This window comes from Thalassophryne amazonica, chromosome 2, assembly GCF_902500255.1.
Source record: "Thalassophryne amazonica chromosome 2, fThaAma1.1, whole genome shotgun sequence".
Classification (NCBI taxonomy): Eukaryota; Metazoa; Chordata; class Actinopteri; order Batrachoidiformes; family Batrachoididae; genus Thalassophryne; species Thalassophryne amazonica.
Window position 1 is genome coordinate 18,755,085 of NC_047104.1, and position 13,851 is coordinate 18,768,935.

General features: G+C 45.9%; 1 protein-coding gene across 1 annotated transcript in view; it reads right to left on the bottom strand.

Moving 5' to 3' along the window:
* lrrk1 (leucine-rich repeat kinase 1) overlaps positions 1-13,851 on the bottom strand; it is a 387,270-nt gene that overhangs the window by 352,352 nt on the left and 21,067 nt on the right. Inside the window, 1 exon segment of the mRNA XM_034162532.1 lies at positions 12,596-12,767. Coding sequence (XP_034018423.1) covers positions 12,596-12,767 — 172 coding nt within the window.

A 13,851-nucleotide genomic window follows, 5' to 3' on the forward strand; every position in this document is an offset into this window, starting at 1 on the left:
GGTGTCCTTAGACAGCTCTTTGGTCTTGGCTATGCTGGACAGGTTGGAGTGTGATTGATTGAGTGTGTGAACAGGTGTCTTTTATACAGGTAACAAGTTCAAACAGGTGCAATTAATACAGGTAAAGAGTGCAGAATAAGAGGGCTTCTCAAAGAAAAATTAACAGGTCTGTGTGAGCCAGAATTCTTGCTGGTTGGTAGGTGTTCAAATACTTATTTGCAGCAGTAACATACAAATAAAGTATTAAAAAAATCATGCATTGTGATTTCCAGATATTTTTTTTTTTTTTTTTAGTTTATGTCTCTCACAGTAGACAGGCACCTAAGATGAAAATTTCAGACCCCTCCATGATTTCTAAGTGGGAGAACTTGCAAAATCGCAGGGTATTCAAATAATTATTTTCCTCACTGTATACAGTAGGGAAAATAAGTATTTGGTTTTTGCACTTAAAAAGAATGGAGAGATCTGTAATTTTTAATCGTAGGTACACTTCAACTGTGAGAGACAGAATCTAAAAAATCCAGAAAATCACACTGTATGATTTTTAAATAATTAATTTGCATTTTATTGCATAAAATAAGTATTTGACCCACTGGAAAAACAGAGCTTAACAATTGGTACAGAAACATTTGTCTGCCATTACAGAGGTCAGACGTTTCCTGTAGTTCTTGACCAAGTAAAGACCAGGTAAAGAGTGCAGAATAAGAGGGCTTCTTAAAGAACAGGTCTGTGAGAGCCAGAATTGTTGCTGGTTGGTAGGGGGTCAAATACTTATTTTATGCAATAAAATGCAAATTAATTATTTAAAAATCATACAATGTGATTTTCTGGATTTTTTTTTTTTTTAAGATTCTGTCTCTCACAGTTGAAGTGTACCTACGATAAAAATTACAGACCTCTCCATTCTTTCTAGGTGGGAAAACCTGCAAAACTGACAGGGGGTCAAATACTTATTTTCCCCACTGTAAGTGTCACGAATAAAACATCTTTACAATCTTTCAGAATGCAAATGCTCTTCTGCATAACTTAACTTGATGCTACAGGAAAACCAAAATTACCCCAAAAAATTTGGGTAAACCTTCAGGTGTTATGGCCCCTTCACACATAACACGAATGAGGTCGAATGGCATATGGAGGATTTGAATGGCACTTAGAAAAATGGGAGCCGCACTTGTAACACCTCGTACAACAGTTGGTACAACTATTCGGCCACAGCACATGCACTCCACATTTGCGCAGCGCTCATGCTGGAAACCCAATCGAAACAGATTTAAGATGAGATCGTACTACCATCTGTCCGTGGTCGCAACATTCATACAACATGTCGGACGCAGGTCGGACCATTCGTACCGCGGTCCTGGAGCCACACGAAATAATCGGCCACATCGAAAACTTGTCAAATGTGGTGAATGAGCTAGCCTTCACACCAGCAGCCAAATGAGGGCAATCGACATCGAATGGCCAGAATGGCCACCCATACTCGGCCAGAATCAAGGTGCCACCCACGAACTTCCAACAGCAGTGGCTGGGCACTTAGAAGATGTGGACCCATATGCGTGGACAGCACAAATGTCTGCCCCCAAGCAACACAAATGGCGTGCGAGTGTGCCATGCCCCCTGCTCCCAGCAACACAAATGGTGTGCGAGTGTGTCTTGCCCTCCCCCCCAGTAACACGAATGGTGCGCAAGTGTGTGTCATGTCCACCCCCCCAAACCACAATCCAACACTGTTAAGGTGTGAAGTGCCAGAGTGCAGTGCAATTGTTGTCCAGTACAGCGTGCACATCTGGACGGCTGTCATGTCCATGGTTGAACAGCTGACAGATGTGGAACACCCATCATGGTATATCCAGCCTGTCCCGCTGGAGGTGGAAATCACCTGCATCGGCGTGCCCACGCCACCACAACAGAGATAAAAATTAAAACTCAGCTGCTCCAGTTGCGTGTCACAGCACTGGGCGACGCGGACACCAACTACGCAGCAGCCTGTGCTGTACATCTCGCTGACCACTCCCACCATCAGTTCATAAAAATGTTATCCCATATGAATCGACATATGACACAGTGTCCCACAGCCAGTGCACCATTCAACCAGACAGCCACGTCACATATCACCCAATCGCTGAAGATCATGGCCCGAGCATGTCCAATGAGGTGATCAGATGATGCGGGCGCACTGAAGCTGTCAGATGATCCCACGTGCGTTCACAAAGGCGATCATCATGTCACACCTGACCACTGTGCCATCGCAACTCACAGCTGGAGAACACTTATTGCGCCATCAAGCGAGTAAAGTGAGCAGCAGAGAAGTCGGTCGGCGTTTGTGCAGACAGCTGTACCGTTTGCTACAGCCCGCGGCCACGTTTTGAGTCGGAGGCCGTTGGCCGGGCCCGCGGTGCGTTGGAGACCACTGGCCGGGCCCACGGTGCGTCGGAGGTTGCCGGCCTGACCCGCGGCACGTCGGAGGCTGCCGGCCGGACACGTGACTCACCAGAGGCCGCCAGCCGGACCTGCTGCAGTGTCGGAGGACACCACCAGCATCAGCAGTCAGCTTGATGTCCTGAGGCTAAGACAGCTTTCAGTGTTTGGGAACTGTAGTAGTGTGATTCGTTTTTTAATCAAGATCTACTGCATCCTGAAAGCAACATGGCCATAAAAAATCTTCAAAAAGACATGGAGCAATTCAAGGAGTCCATGAACATGATGTCTATGGAAATGGCTTCTTTGATAAAGCAAAACCACATCATTACAGAACTGCTGGGGCGAAATCAAACAGTTAAAACATCAAAACTCTGAACAAGAACAGAAAATTTTATATCTGGAAAATCGGGTGTCTGACCTGGAGCAGTATTCATGTATGAATAATGTCATCATCTCCGGACTAAAAATCAAACCAAGGAACTTTTCACAACCTGTAACAGGAGTTAGTGCTGAGGACGGTGGACATGAGGAAACTACGGAAAAACAGGTGACTGCATTCTTTCATAGTAAACATACTGACATTAATAAAGACAATATCAAAGCATGTCACACTCTAAGATTCAGATTCAGACAACTTTATTGATCCCTAAAAGGGCAATTCATTTCACACCCACTTACCTCAGACAAATATACAGCAATTAATCCACAATTATTACAAGTTTAACTTAATAATGGCACACATCAGAATTAAAACAACCGCACATATACATTTGATTGTTTATGTATGTTAAACTTTGAAACAGTCTGTCATCCAAATTGAGGCAATGTGAGTGTGGGGGGGCTGCAGCAGCACATGGCCGCGCAGGCAGCCTTGGGGGAGAATGTGGAGCTGCTGCAGCTAAAGCCGCACTGCGTCACGGAGGGGGAAGGGAGCGGCGTGAGTGGGGGCCAGGATGGGGGGAGGAGAGGAAAACAAAGGAGGGGTAGGGGTGGAGGCATGCATATCAGTCTCTGTCCATGTGTGAGTGGCAGTTACTGTCAATGTCTGGAGTTGCCATGACAACATCAGACTGTCGGGGAGGGCAGAAGATAAGAAGGCAGCTGAATAGTTCATCAAGCCGTAGAAATTCTTCTGGAGGAAAACAGCAAGGCTTTTTGACCTTTCAGAGGCTGACAAGCCTGCCATGTTTAGGGCTGAGCAGAGAAAACACATTTGCAGCTCTCCTGAGCAACCAAATCCAATTTATGAGTATTCCCTGGTCTCCAAGATCTTCCGTTGCAAGGCATACATTTGCTCCCAGATATTATCCAACTTACATCTGAGTTCAAGGGTTAATGCAGTCTGAGACTGTATCGCCTTACCCAACTCATTAATCATGACAGACAGGTGAGGGGTCGTGGTTCTGGTGGCAGCCGTCTTGCCAATTCTCTGGTAAGTCAGGGCTGCAAATAAACCAATAAGTGCCAGCCCTCCTACAATAAAACCAAATATGAATAAATCTTCGACATCCTCCACAGAGAGTGGTACCAAGCATGTGACATGCCATTTCTCCCAGGTGCTGAGAACATAGCCCGCAGGGTAGGTTCCATCTGTTCACGCAGTGTTGCCCAGCCCTGATTTCCTTATTGAAAAATGGTGTCAATAGCGTTCAGAGACCAGATGATCAATTCTATGGTTAATCCAATATAGTTTGGAGAATTCACAGTCCGGTGAAGTAGGGACTTTGAAGGTTGGAGCAGACAGAGAGGAGAGAGGAGAAGACGCAACCGCCCTCACCGGAGTCCCAAGCTCTGTGGACTTGGGATAAGACATCCATTCCAGTTATCATCATCCACTTTGCAAACATCCATCCATTTTCTTCCGCTTACCCTGGGGCGGGTCGCGGGGGCAGCAGCAAAACCGTCCAGACCTCCCGATCCACACACACCTCCCCCAGCTTCTCCGGGGGAACCCCGAGGCATTCCCAAGGTGGTGAGCCAAATCTCATGACCACAGGTGAGGGTCGAAGGGTAGATCGATCAGTAAATCGAGAGCTCTGCCCCTCGTGCTCAGCTCTCTCTTCACCATGACGGTCCGATACAGCGACCACATCACTGCAGATGCTGCACTGATCCGTCTATCGATCTCACGCTCCATCTGTCCCTCACTCGTGAACAAGACCCCCAGATACTTAAACTGCTACACCTGAAGCAAGGACACCCCACCGACCTGAAGAGGGCAAGGCACCTTTTTCCGGTCGAGAACCATGGCCTCGGATTTGGAGGTGCTGATCTTCATCCCGGACGCTTCACACTCGGCTGCAAACCGCCCTAGTGCACGCTGAAGATCCTGGTTTGACGAAGCCAACAGGACCACATCATCCGCAAACAGCAGAGATGAGATTCTGTGATTCCCAAACCGGACCCCCTCTACACCCTGGCTGCGCCTAGAAATTCTGTCCATAAAGGTAATGAACAGAACCGGTGACAAAGGGCAGCCCTGGCAGAGGCCAACGTGCACTGGAAACAGCTTTGACTTAATCAGCTCCTGCTGCGGTCGTACAGGGACCGGATAGCCCTTAGCAAAGGACCCCGGACCCCGTATGGATGGAGGGTGTGGAGCTGGTCCAGTGTGCTGCGACCAGGACGAAAACCACACTGCTCCTCCTGAATCTGAGGTTCGACCATCGGTCAAATTCTCCTCCCCAGCACCCTGGAATAGACCTTACCGGGGAGGCTGAGTAGTGTGATCCCCCTGTAGTTGGAACACACCCTCCGGTCCCCCTTCTTAAACAGAGGGACCACCACCCCGGTCTGCCAATCCAGGGGTACTGTCCCCGCCCGCTACGTGATGTTGCAGAGACGTGTCAACCAGGACAGTCCCACAACATCCAGAGACTTAAGGTACTCAGGACGGATTTCATCCACCCCAGGAGCCTTGCCACCAAGGAGCTTTCTGACCACCTCAGTGACTTCGGCCTGGGTGATGGACAAGTCTGCCTCTGAGTCCCCAGTCTCTGCTTCCTCTTCGGAAGACGCGACGATAGGATTGAGGAGATCCTCCAAGTATTCCTTCCACCGCCCAACAACATCCCCAGTCAGGGTCAACAGCTCCCCACCTGCACTATAGACAGTGTTGGTGGAGAGCTGCTTCCGCTTCCTGAGGCGTCAGACGGTTTGCCAGAATGTCTTCAAGGCCGACCAATAATCCTCCTCCATGGCCTCTCCGAACTCCTCCCAGACCCGAGTTTTTGCCTCTGTGACCGCACAGGCTGCAGCACGCTTGGCCTGCCGGTACCTGTCAGCTGCCTCCGGGGTCCCACCTACCAATAAAGACAAGTATGACTCCTTCTTCAACATGACGGCATCCCTTACTTCCGGCGTCCACCACCGGGTTCGGGGATTGCCGCCGCGACAGGCACCAGAGACCTTGTGACCACAGCTGCAGGCGGCCGCATCGACAATGGAGGTGGAGAACATGGTCCACTCGGACTCCATGTCTCCAACCTCCCCCGGGATCTGGGAAAAGTTCTCCCGGAGGTGGGAGTTGAAGACCTTGCTGACAAAGGGTTCCGCCAGTCGTTCCCAGCAGACCATCATGATACGGTTGGGCCTGCCAGGTCTGACCAGCTTCCTTCCCTCCCAGCGGCTCCAACTCATCACCAGGTGGTGATCGGTCGACAGCTCAGCCCCTCTCTTTACCCGAGTGTCCGAGACACGTGGCTGAAGGTCAGATGATACGACTACAAAAACGATCATCGACCTCCAGCTCAGGGTGTCCTGGTGCAACGTGCACTTATGGACACCCCTGTACTCGAACATGGTGTTCATGATGGACAGACTGTGACTAGCATAGAAGTCCAACAACTGAACACCACTCGGGTTCAGATCAAGGAGGTCGTGCTTCCCAATCATGCCTCTCCAGGTCTCACTGTCACCGCCCACGAGGGCGTTGAAGTCCCCCAGGAGAACAATGGAGTCCCTGGTCGGAGCACTATCTAGTATCCCTCCCAGAGACTCCAAGAAGGTTGGGTACTCTACACTGCTGCTCGGCCCATAGGCCGAGACAACAGTGAGAGACCTGTCCCCAACCCAAAGGCGTAGGGACATGACCCTCTTGTTCACCGGGGTGAACTCCAACACATGGCGACTGAGCTGGGGAACAATAAGTAATGCTACCCCAGCTCGCTGCCTCTCCCCATGAGCAACGCCAGAAAAGTGGAGCATCCAGTCCCTCTCCAGGAGTTGAGTACCAGAGCCCAAGCTGTGCGTGGAGGTGAGCCCGACTATCTCTAGTCGGTACCTCTTGACCTCCCGCACAAGCTCAGGCTCCTTGCCTCCCAGCGAGGTGATGTTCCACGTCCCAACAGCCAGAGGCTGTGAGCGCGGACTGGGCCGCCGGGCCACAAGCCCTCGACTGCCACCCAGTCCTCTCTGCACACGACCCCATGGCCCCCTCTGCAGGTGGTGAACCCACAGGAGGGCGGGCCCACATCACTCTTTCGGGCTGAGCCCGGCCGGGCCCCGTGGGCTAAGGCCCGACCACCAGGCGCTCGCACGCGAGCCCCAACCCCAGGCCTGACTCCAGTGTGGGGCCCCGGCTCCGCCATACCGGGCGACATCACGGTCCTTGATTTTGTGTCGGTCATGGGAGCTTTTGAACTGCCCTTAGTCTGGCCCGTCACCTAGGACCTGTTTGCCATGGGAGACCCTACCAGGGGCACAAAGCTCCCAACAACGTAGCTCCTAGGATCATCCGGGAACGCAAACTCCCCCACCACGATAAGGTGGCAGTTCGAGGGGGGAGCACTTTGCAAACAGAAGGCACAAAATTGACTGAACTACTTAAACAGTGAAGGAAGCTAAAAGGCAAAAATGTTTAAATAAATGAGCATCTTACCAAGAGTAATGTGGACATCGCTAGGAAAGCAAGGCTCCTTAGAAAACAGGGTAAAATTCAATCGGTCTGGGTCACTGCCAGGTTTGTATTAAACTAAAAGGATGCACCTGAAAATGCCAGAGGTCTGTGCAACAGGAATATGTGTCAGAATGCTTTTTGTAAGGACGTTTCATCCCTTGTTAAGGGACAAATCTTGAGAAATTCTGTACCATGTTTAGGTTCACATTGTGAAGTTACACTTAACTGCATTTTTTTTGGATTGTGGATTACATTTCTTTTAAGATGGCAACTGAGTTTTCAAAATTTACTCCTGCACAGGAGCTCAATTTAAAAATTTATGATGATACCGAAGATGGACTTCATAACACTGAAAATAATATTGATCCAGATTATTTCTTTCTTAAAAATAGAACTCATCACTGTAATTATTTTACTGAGGAACGATTTAAGCAATATTCATTCACAAACAGGGCATTCTCTATTATGTATTTTAATAGCAGAAGCCATTCTATGAATTTTTCCAAAATCCATGACTGTTTGAAAATTGCTAATAAATATTTTTCAGTTATTGTAGTTACTGAGATGTGTTTAAAATATGAGAATGTTGATTCTGTCGTTTGAGGGTTATGATATTTTTTTTTGCCAGAAATATGTCAAATAAACGGGGTGGTGGTGTGGCTCTTTATGTCAGATCCAATCATTACTGTGAAATTGTTCCGAATATGTAATTTTCCTTGGATGATGTTGTGGAATGTGTTACTGTGGAGATTATTTGTGAAAAATTAAAAAACATAATTATAAGTTGTATTTACAGAGTTCCCGGATTGAATATGAACATTTTTGTGGAGAAATTGACTGAGATGTACAACTCAATTAAAAATAAGCTTTTATTTGTTTGTGGAGACTTTAAAATAGATTTTCTAAATCCTCATGGTCATATACAAATAGCAGAATTCTTAGATTCTGTGTTCTGTATGGGATTATATCCAGCAATAACACACCCAACCAGGATTACTACGAACACATCGACGCTCACTGACAATAACAAATAACAAATGTTATTGTTGGGAATTTAATGGGTGGATTACTTATCAGTGATCACTTGCCGTTTTTTGTTGTTTACAATTCTTTAGTTGATAAAGTTGATCATATTGAAACTCCAAATTTCAAAAGAAAAATAACAGGAATCTACAGCCAATCTTAGAACCGATTCATCACACCAAGATTGGTATGGCATCTAGCCTATATTGAAGACATTGACCAATCATATGAACCATTTATCTCCAGTATCTCCAAGTTGTATGACAAACATTGTCCATTGATATTAAACGCTGGACACAAGCAAAATAGTGATGAACCGTGGATCACTAAGGGACTACTGAATGCATTTAAAAAAAAATTTGTTTTGTACAAGCAATTTTTAAAGCGTAGAACAATTGAGGCTGACAGTAAATACAAATGGACTGCTTTTATATAGCACTTTTCCATCTGTATCAGATGCTCAAAGCACTTTACAAATAATGCCTAACATTCACCCCGATGTGAGGGTGCTGCCATACATACTCACTACACACCGGGAGCAACAGGGGATTAAAGACTTTGCCCATAGACCCTTAGTGATTTTCCAGTCAGGCTGGGATTTGAACCGAGGATCTTATGGTCTCTAGCCCAACACCTTAACTACTAGACCATCACCTGGCCTACAAATACAAGACATATAAAAACAAGTTAACCAATATCATGCGATCTTACAAAAAACAGTATTACGGTGATTTGTTGGGAAAAAATAAAACAAACATCAAAGGTACATGGAAGCTCTTGAAATCATCAAAAATAAAAAAGTTGTCAAAGACTATCCAACATATTTTTATGTTGGATAGTCTTTGCTCATCCCACCTTCTCAAAGTGATTAATATCACATTCAGCAGGTGGGATGAGTTCATCAGTGAAATCACCTGCTGGAGTTAGTGGCTGCAAAGAAAACCTGCACCCTCTCTGCCCTTTCTGGAACAGTTTGGATACCACTGATTTAAACAGGACATTCATTGTTCTTATAATGTTCTGTGGTCTCTCATTTTGTCATTACACATGTTCTTCAATTTATGTACATTTGTACAACATTTAATTGCTGCCGCTGCTGTGTGAGCACGATGTGGTATCACACCTTTCACGTGGTCACACTGTGTTCGTGAGCGTACACACGAGTGTGCACTAAACAGTCACCGCAGGATCGTACAGCATCCATACACGGCTATTCGTCCGTCTGCCCCTACCGACAGAGGCTGGAAATTTTCAGGTCTCGCCCAAGCAGCCTGTTTCAGCCTGATTCACCCAACTTTATGTTATGTGTGAAGGTGCCATTACTTGGGTGCAACAGTCAGTCTGGCACCCAAATACAGTATTGTTCAAAATAACAGCAAGGTGTTTAAAAAAGTAAGTAATGCTCAAAATCCTTAGGATAGCTTTTATTTCCGTAAACACAAATGCATTGTGAACACTGTACATTCTATTTCAAATCAAAACATGAAGAAAAATGTACCAAATTTGTTTACAGAAATGTAAGAAAAGGAATATTAAGCTGTTAAAAATAACAGTATCTGCATTTTTTTTTCAGGCTGGGTGGTGTGGAGTTGCAGGACACAAATGCACGACTCAAACAAACAGCTCTGGTTTTTAGAAGGTTTTACTGTTGAGGATAGCGGAGGTTGGTACACGAGTAAGCAGTCAAGGAAAAGCAGCAGTACAAAAAACATCACGCAAACAGGCATGGTCGAAGCAACAGGCTGAAGGTCAGGTACACACAAAGAGGCAGGCAAGACTATGGAATGCAGGAACAGAGCTGGAATGAGGGCACAAGACACGACAAACTGGCGAGAAACAAACATACCCAGTGAGCTTAAATAACCGCAGGTGGTAATCAGCAAATCAGGAACAGGTGTGCATGGAAAGCACCAGAACTAGGCATGGCCAGAGAGATCGTTAGCTTCGTGTTAAGTTCCTCTTTCGTCCCATTTGTGCTCTTGCTTCGCAGGCTATTCGGTGATAAAGCGCTTTCATCAACCTTTTCTCAACGAATTGTGACTTTTTAAAACTTTTTCCCTTCGTTCAGGAATCGCTGTGTGCCGTGTGACTGGGCCATAAGTAACGCGTAGAACATGTCTGCTCTTCAAGATCAAACATCAGTGGTTTAACGGTTCATAATATTATTAATGTAAAAATGACTTCCCACCTCCCTGCTGGAATGGTGTGTGATAACATTAATTTTATTATTATTTATTAATAATTAATTTTAAATATTTACGTGTTCTCTGTACATATACAGAGTTTAGCAGCTCAGGGAATCCTCTTTTTACTGCATGCTCAGTCAGTAAAGAAAATAATAAAGCCTGGCTTCTGGGGGGAGGTGATGGTCTAGTGGTTAAGCCGTTTGGCTTGAGACCAGAAGATCCTCAGTTCAAATCCCAGCCTGACTGGAAAATCACTAAGGACCCTTGGGCAAGGTCTTTAATCCCCTATTGCTCCCAGTGTGTAGTGAGCGCCTTGTATGGCAGGACCCCCACATCGGGGTAAATGTGAGGCATTATTTGTAATGCGCTTTGAGCGTCTGATGCAGATGGAAAAGCGCTATATAAATGCGGTCCATTTACCATTTACTCTAATAAGCTAACGTGTTAATCTTTACAAATCAGTAATCAAATTAAATTTACTTCTCCAAGTCACTGCACATTACTATTATTTTTGCATTGTGGGTTGATCACAACATTAAACTTGGTCCATGGACAGGGGGTCGGGGTTCAACTGAACTGCACACTTTAAGCGAGCTGCAAGATTTTCATCTGCGGTTTTCAGCAGCAGCCACAACTACTCCTCATCTCTCAAAGCGCAGTGACAACAGCACACCTGCACTGAGCTTTACAAAGACATTTTTATGCTTTTTTCCCCATTTTTTTTTAGAACTCTGAGATGAGCCGCTCAGTATGTGTTCACTAAAAACAGCTGATCAACTAACACTTTTTTCCCCCACTCAAATGCGCCTAAACTCTCTTTCTGAGGACGACGACGTAAAAACGCAATAAAACTTTCTTACCTGTAAGTCTGGTCATGTTTTCTGCATAAATAAACATTATCCACTGTGTGCTCAAATGCCAAAGCAGGGGCGAATCCAGACGGTCAGGGAGCGTGGGGTGGGGCAGGGATGCGCCCCCCCCCCCCCCAGATTAAAGGTCCAGTTTTGAAGCCTTTTTTACTACAACTACTATTACTGCTTACAATAATTTCAATAAATAAAATGTTTAGAGAGAATTTAAATGTTAGAAAAATGTTAGAAAGAATTAAATAGTTACCTTTATAAACAATGTAGGTTAGAAATTGCAAGTTTTACTGTTACAGTGCTGTCAATAGTTAAATATGAGGTCAAGAAATATGTCTTTATTTTACTTTTTATAAAACAAGTATTTATTTTCATTGAAGTCAAGAAAGGGTGATTATAAAGTGAGCATTGGCAAAACAGGTTATTTTCACGTTGAGGTGGCAGGGGGTGTTGTTAGCAGCTGGTGAAATTAACTAAAAAAGTAACTAGTAATCTAACTTAGCTACTTTTACAATAGAGTAATCAGTAAAGTAACTGTTACTTTTTCAAGGAGTACTCAGTAATTGGATTGCAGCCAATCTGCTCTGTGTCAGCCTGATCCCGTCAGATCTCAGAAGCTAAGCAGTGCGGGACCTGGTTAGTACTTGGATGGGAGACCTCTTTGGAACACCAACGGCTGTGTGTGTTTCTCCAGGTAACATTGGAGTTGCGTCAGGAAGGGCATCCGGCATAAAACTTGTGCCAAATATCAATGCGGATCTGGTTGTATCCGCTGTGGCGACTCCGAACACAAAACGGAAGCAGCCGAATGGACAACAACAATCAGTAATTGGATTACTTTTTCAAAGCAACTGTGGCAACACTAGTAACTAAAAATAATCACTGTGGAGTCACCTGGTAATCTGAAACCTTCATCAAAAAGGAAAAGAATGAAATGTGAAGAAAAGCTGACTCTGGTTTGCATCGTCCATGTCCAGGGACTGAAATATGGACCACTTAAGTTCTTGACTGGTTCTGCTATTAAACGTGACAAACAGTACCTGACAAAGAAGACCGTCTGAACTGAGAGGATCTGCACATCGTATGGAAGACACATGTAACTGGATCCGAGAGAAGTTGGAAGTTCCATACTCAGCATGTTGGAAGTGTGATTTGTAAGGAAAGAGCAGCACTCTCTGGATATGAGTGTAGCGGTTACTACCTACCAGGCACAGATTCCAGCAGCTCTTGGACCAGGTCAGTGCGGCCATAGTATGATGCCAGGATGACTGCGTTGGTGTTTGATGGTTCCTGGGGAACACTGACACGAGCCTCTTTGAGGAGGTAACGCACGCTCTGTAGATCACCATGCTGTGTGGCCACCGACAGGAGGCGCTCCTGCATTAACAACAACAACCACAGAGTAAAGGTGAAACATCTCTGCATTCACCTCCATCCTTAAGGCCCGAGAACAAGACCCCAGGAGCAGACCCCAGGGCTCCACTCAAGAGTGGTACTTATGCATCCATGTTTTAATCAGGGTCTATGTTAAACCCCCAGGCCCCAATAACACAACAAATGACTAAATCAAAAGACAGGAGGAAAAAAAAAACCAACACGTAAATAAATGAGATGAAAAAAAATCCAGTGTCTGTGACCCAAAAGTATCCCTGAAACTGAAGGTTCCCATCCTTGATCTTGGTCTTTTGGGCCTTGATTGGCTCATTGCATTAAGGTTTGATTCCACTGCCGAAACTCCACCTATGTCCCAGTTGCAGGGACCATTTGTAGGAACAGCCATGTGAGCTGCAGCGTCTCCGTTATGGTGAAGACCCACAGGGCTCATACAACAACATACACAGTCAGTTCGCTTCTTCAGTTGGTGCACGTTTCACTCATCTGGTTTGGCACTTGTTGCCATCTTCTCCCCAATCAGAAACCACTCAGTATTGAGCCCCGCCTAATGCTTTTTCAGGGACATTCGGAAGCACAGAAACTTTTCTGGCACTCAGAAAAGGCCTCTCACAGAAAAAGACCCACCACCCAGGGGCGGTCCCTGTGGTGGAGACACACGCAGAGTTTCAGACCTCAAAAACACCATGACTGTCCCGCAGAGAAAAAAAATCAGGAGACACATCCTGCTTACAGCTTTTATGCTACATTTAAGAAGTATTGCCCCCTACTCCCCATCTCTCTCTCCCTCTCCCTCTCACCCTCTCCCCCCCTCTCTCTCTCTCTCTCTCTCTCATGTTGGGAGTGGGACTGTGTGAGTATGTGTATGACGGAGCTCAGCTCAGATGGTGTTTATCTTACTGTTCGGTGGTTTTTGTTAGTTTTTGGTTTGTGAGTTGGCAGTTTGATTTATTTTGTTGGTTGTTTTTTATTCTTTGGACTAGTTTCAGTTTGCTTATTATGTGTTTTTTGCGTTGGGCTTGGGCATGGATGGTGTCTGGGTCGATGCCATCCCTCTCGCTCTGTCACA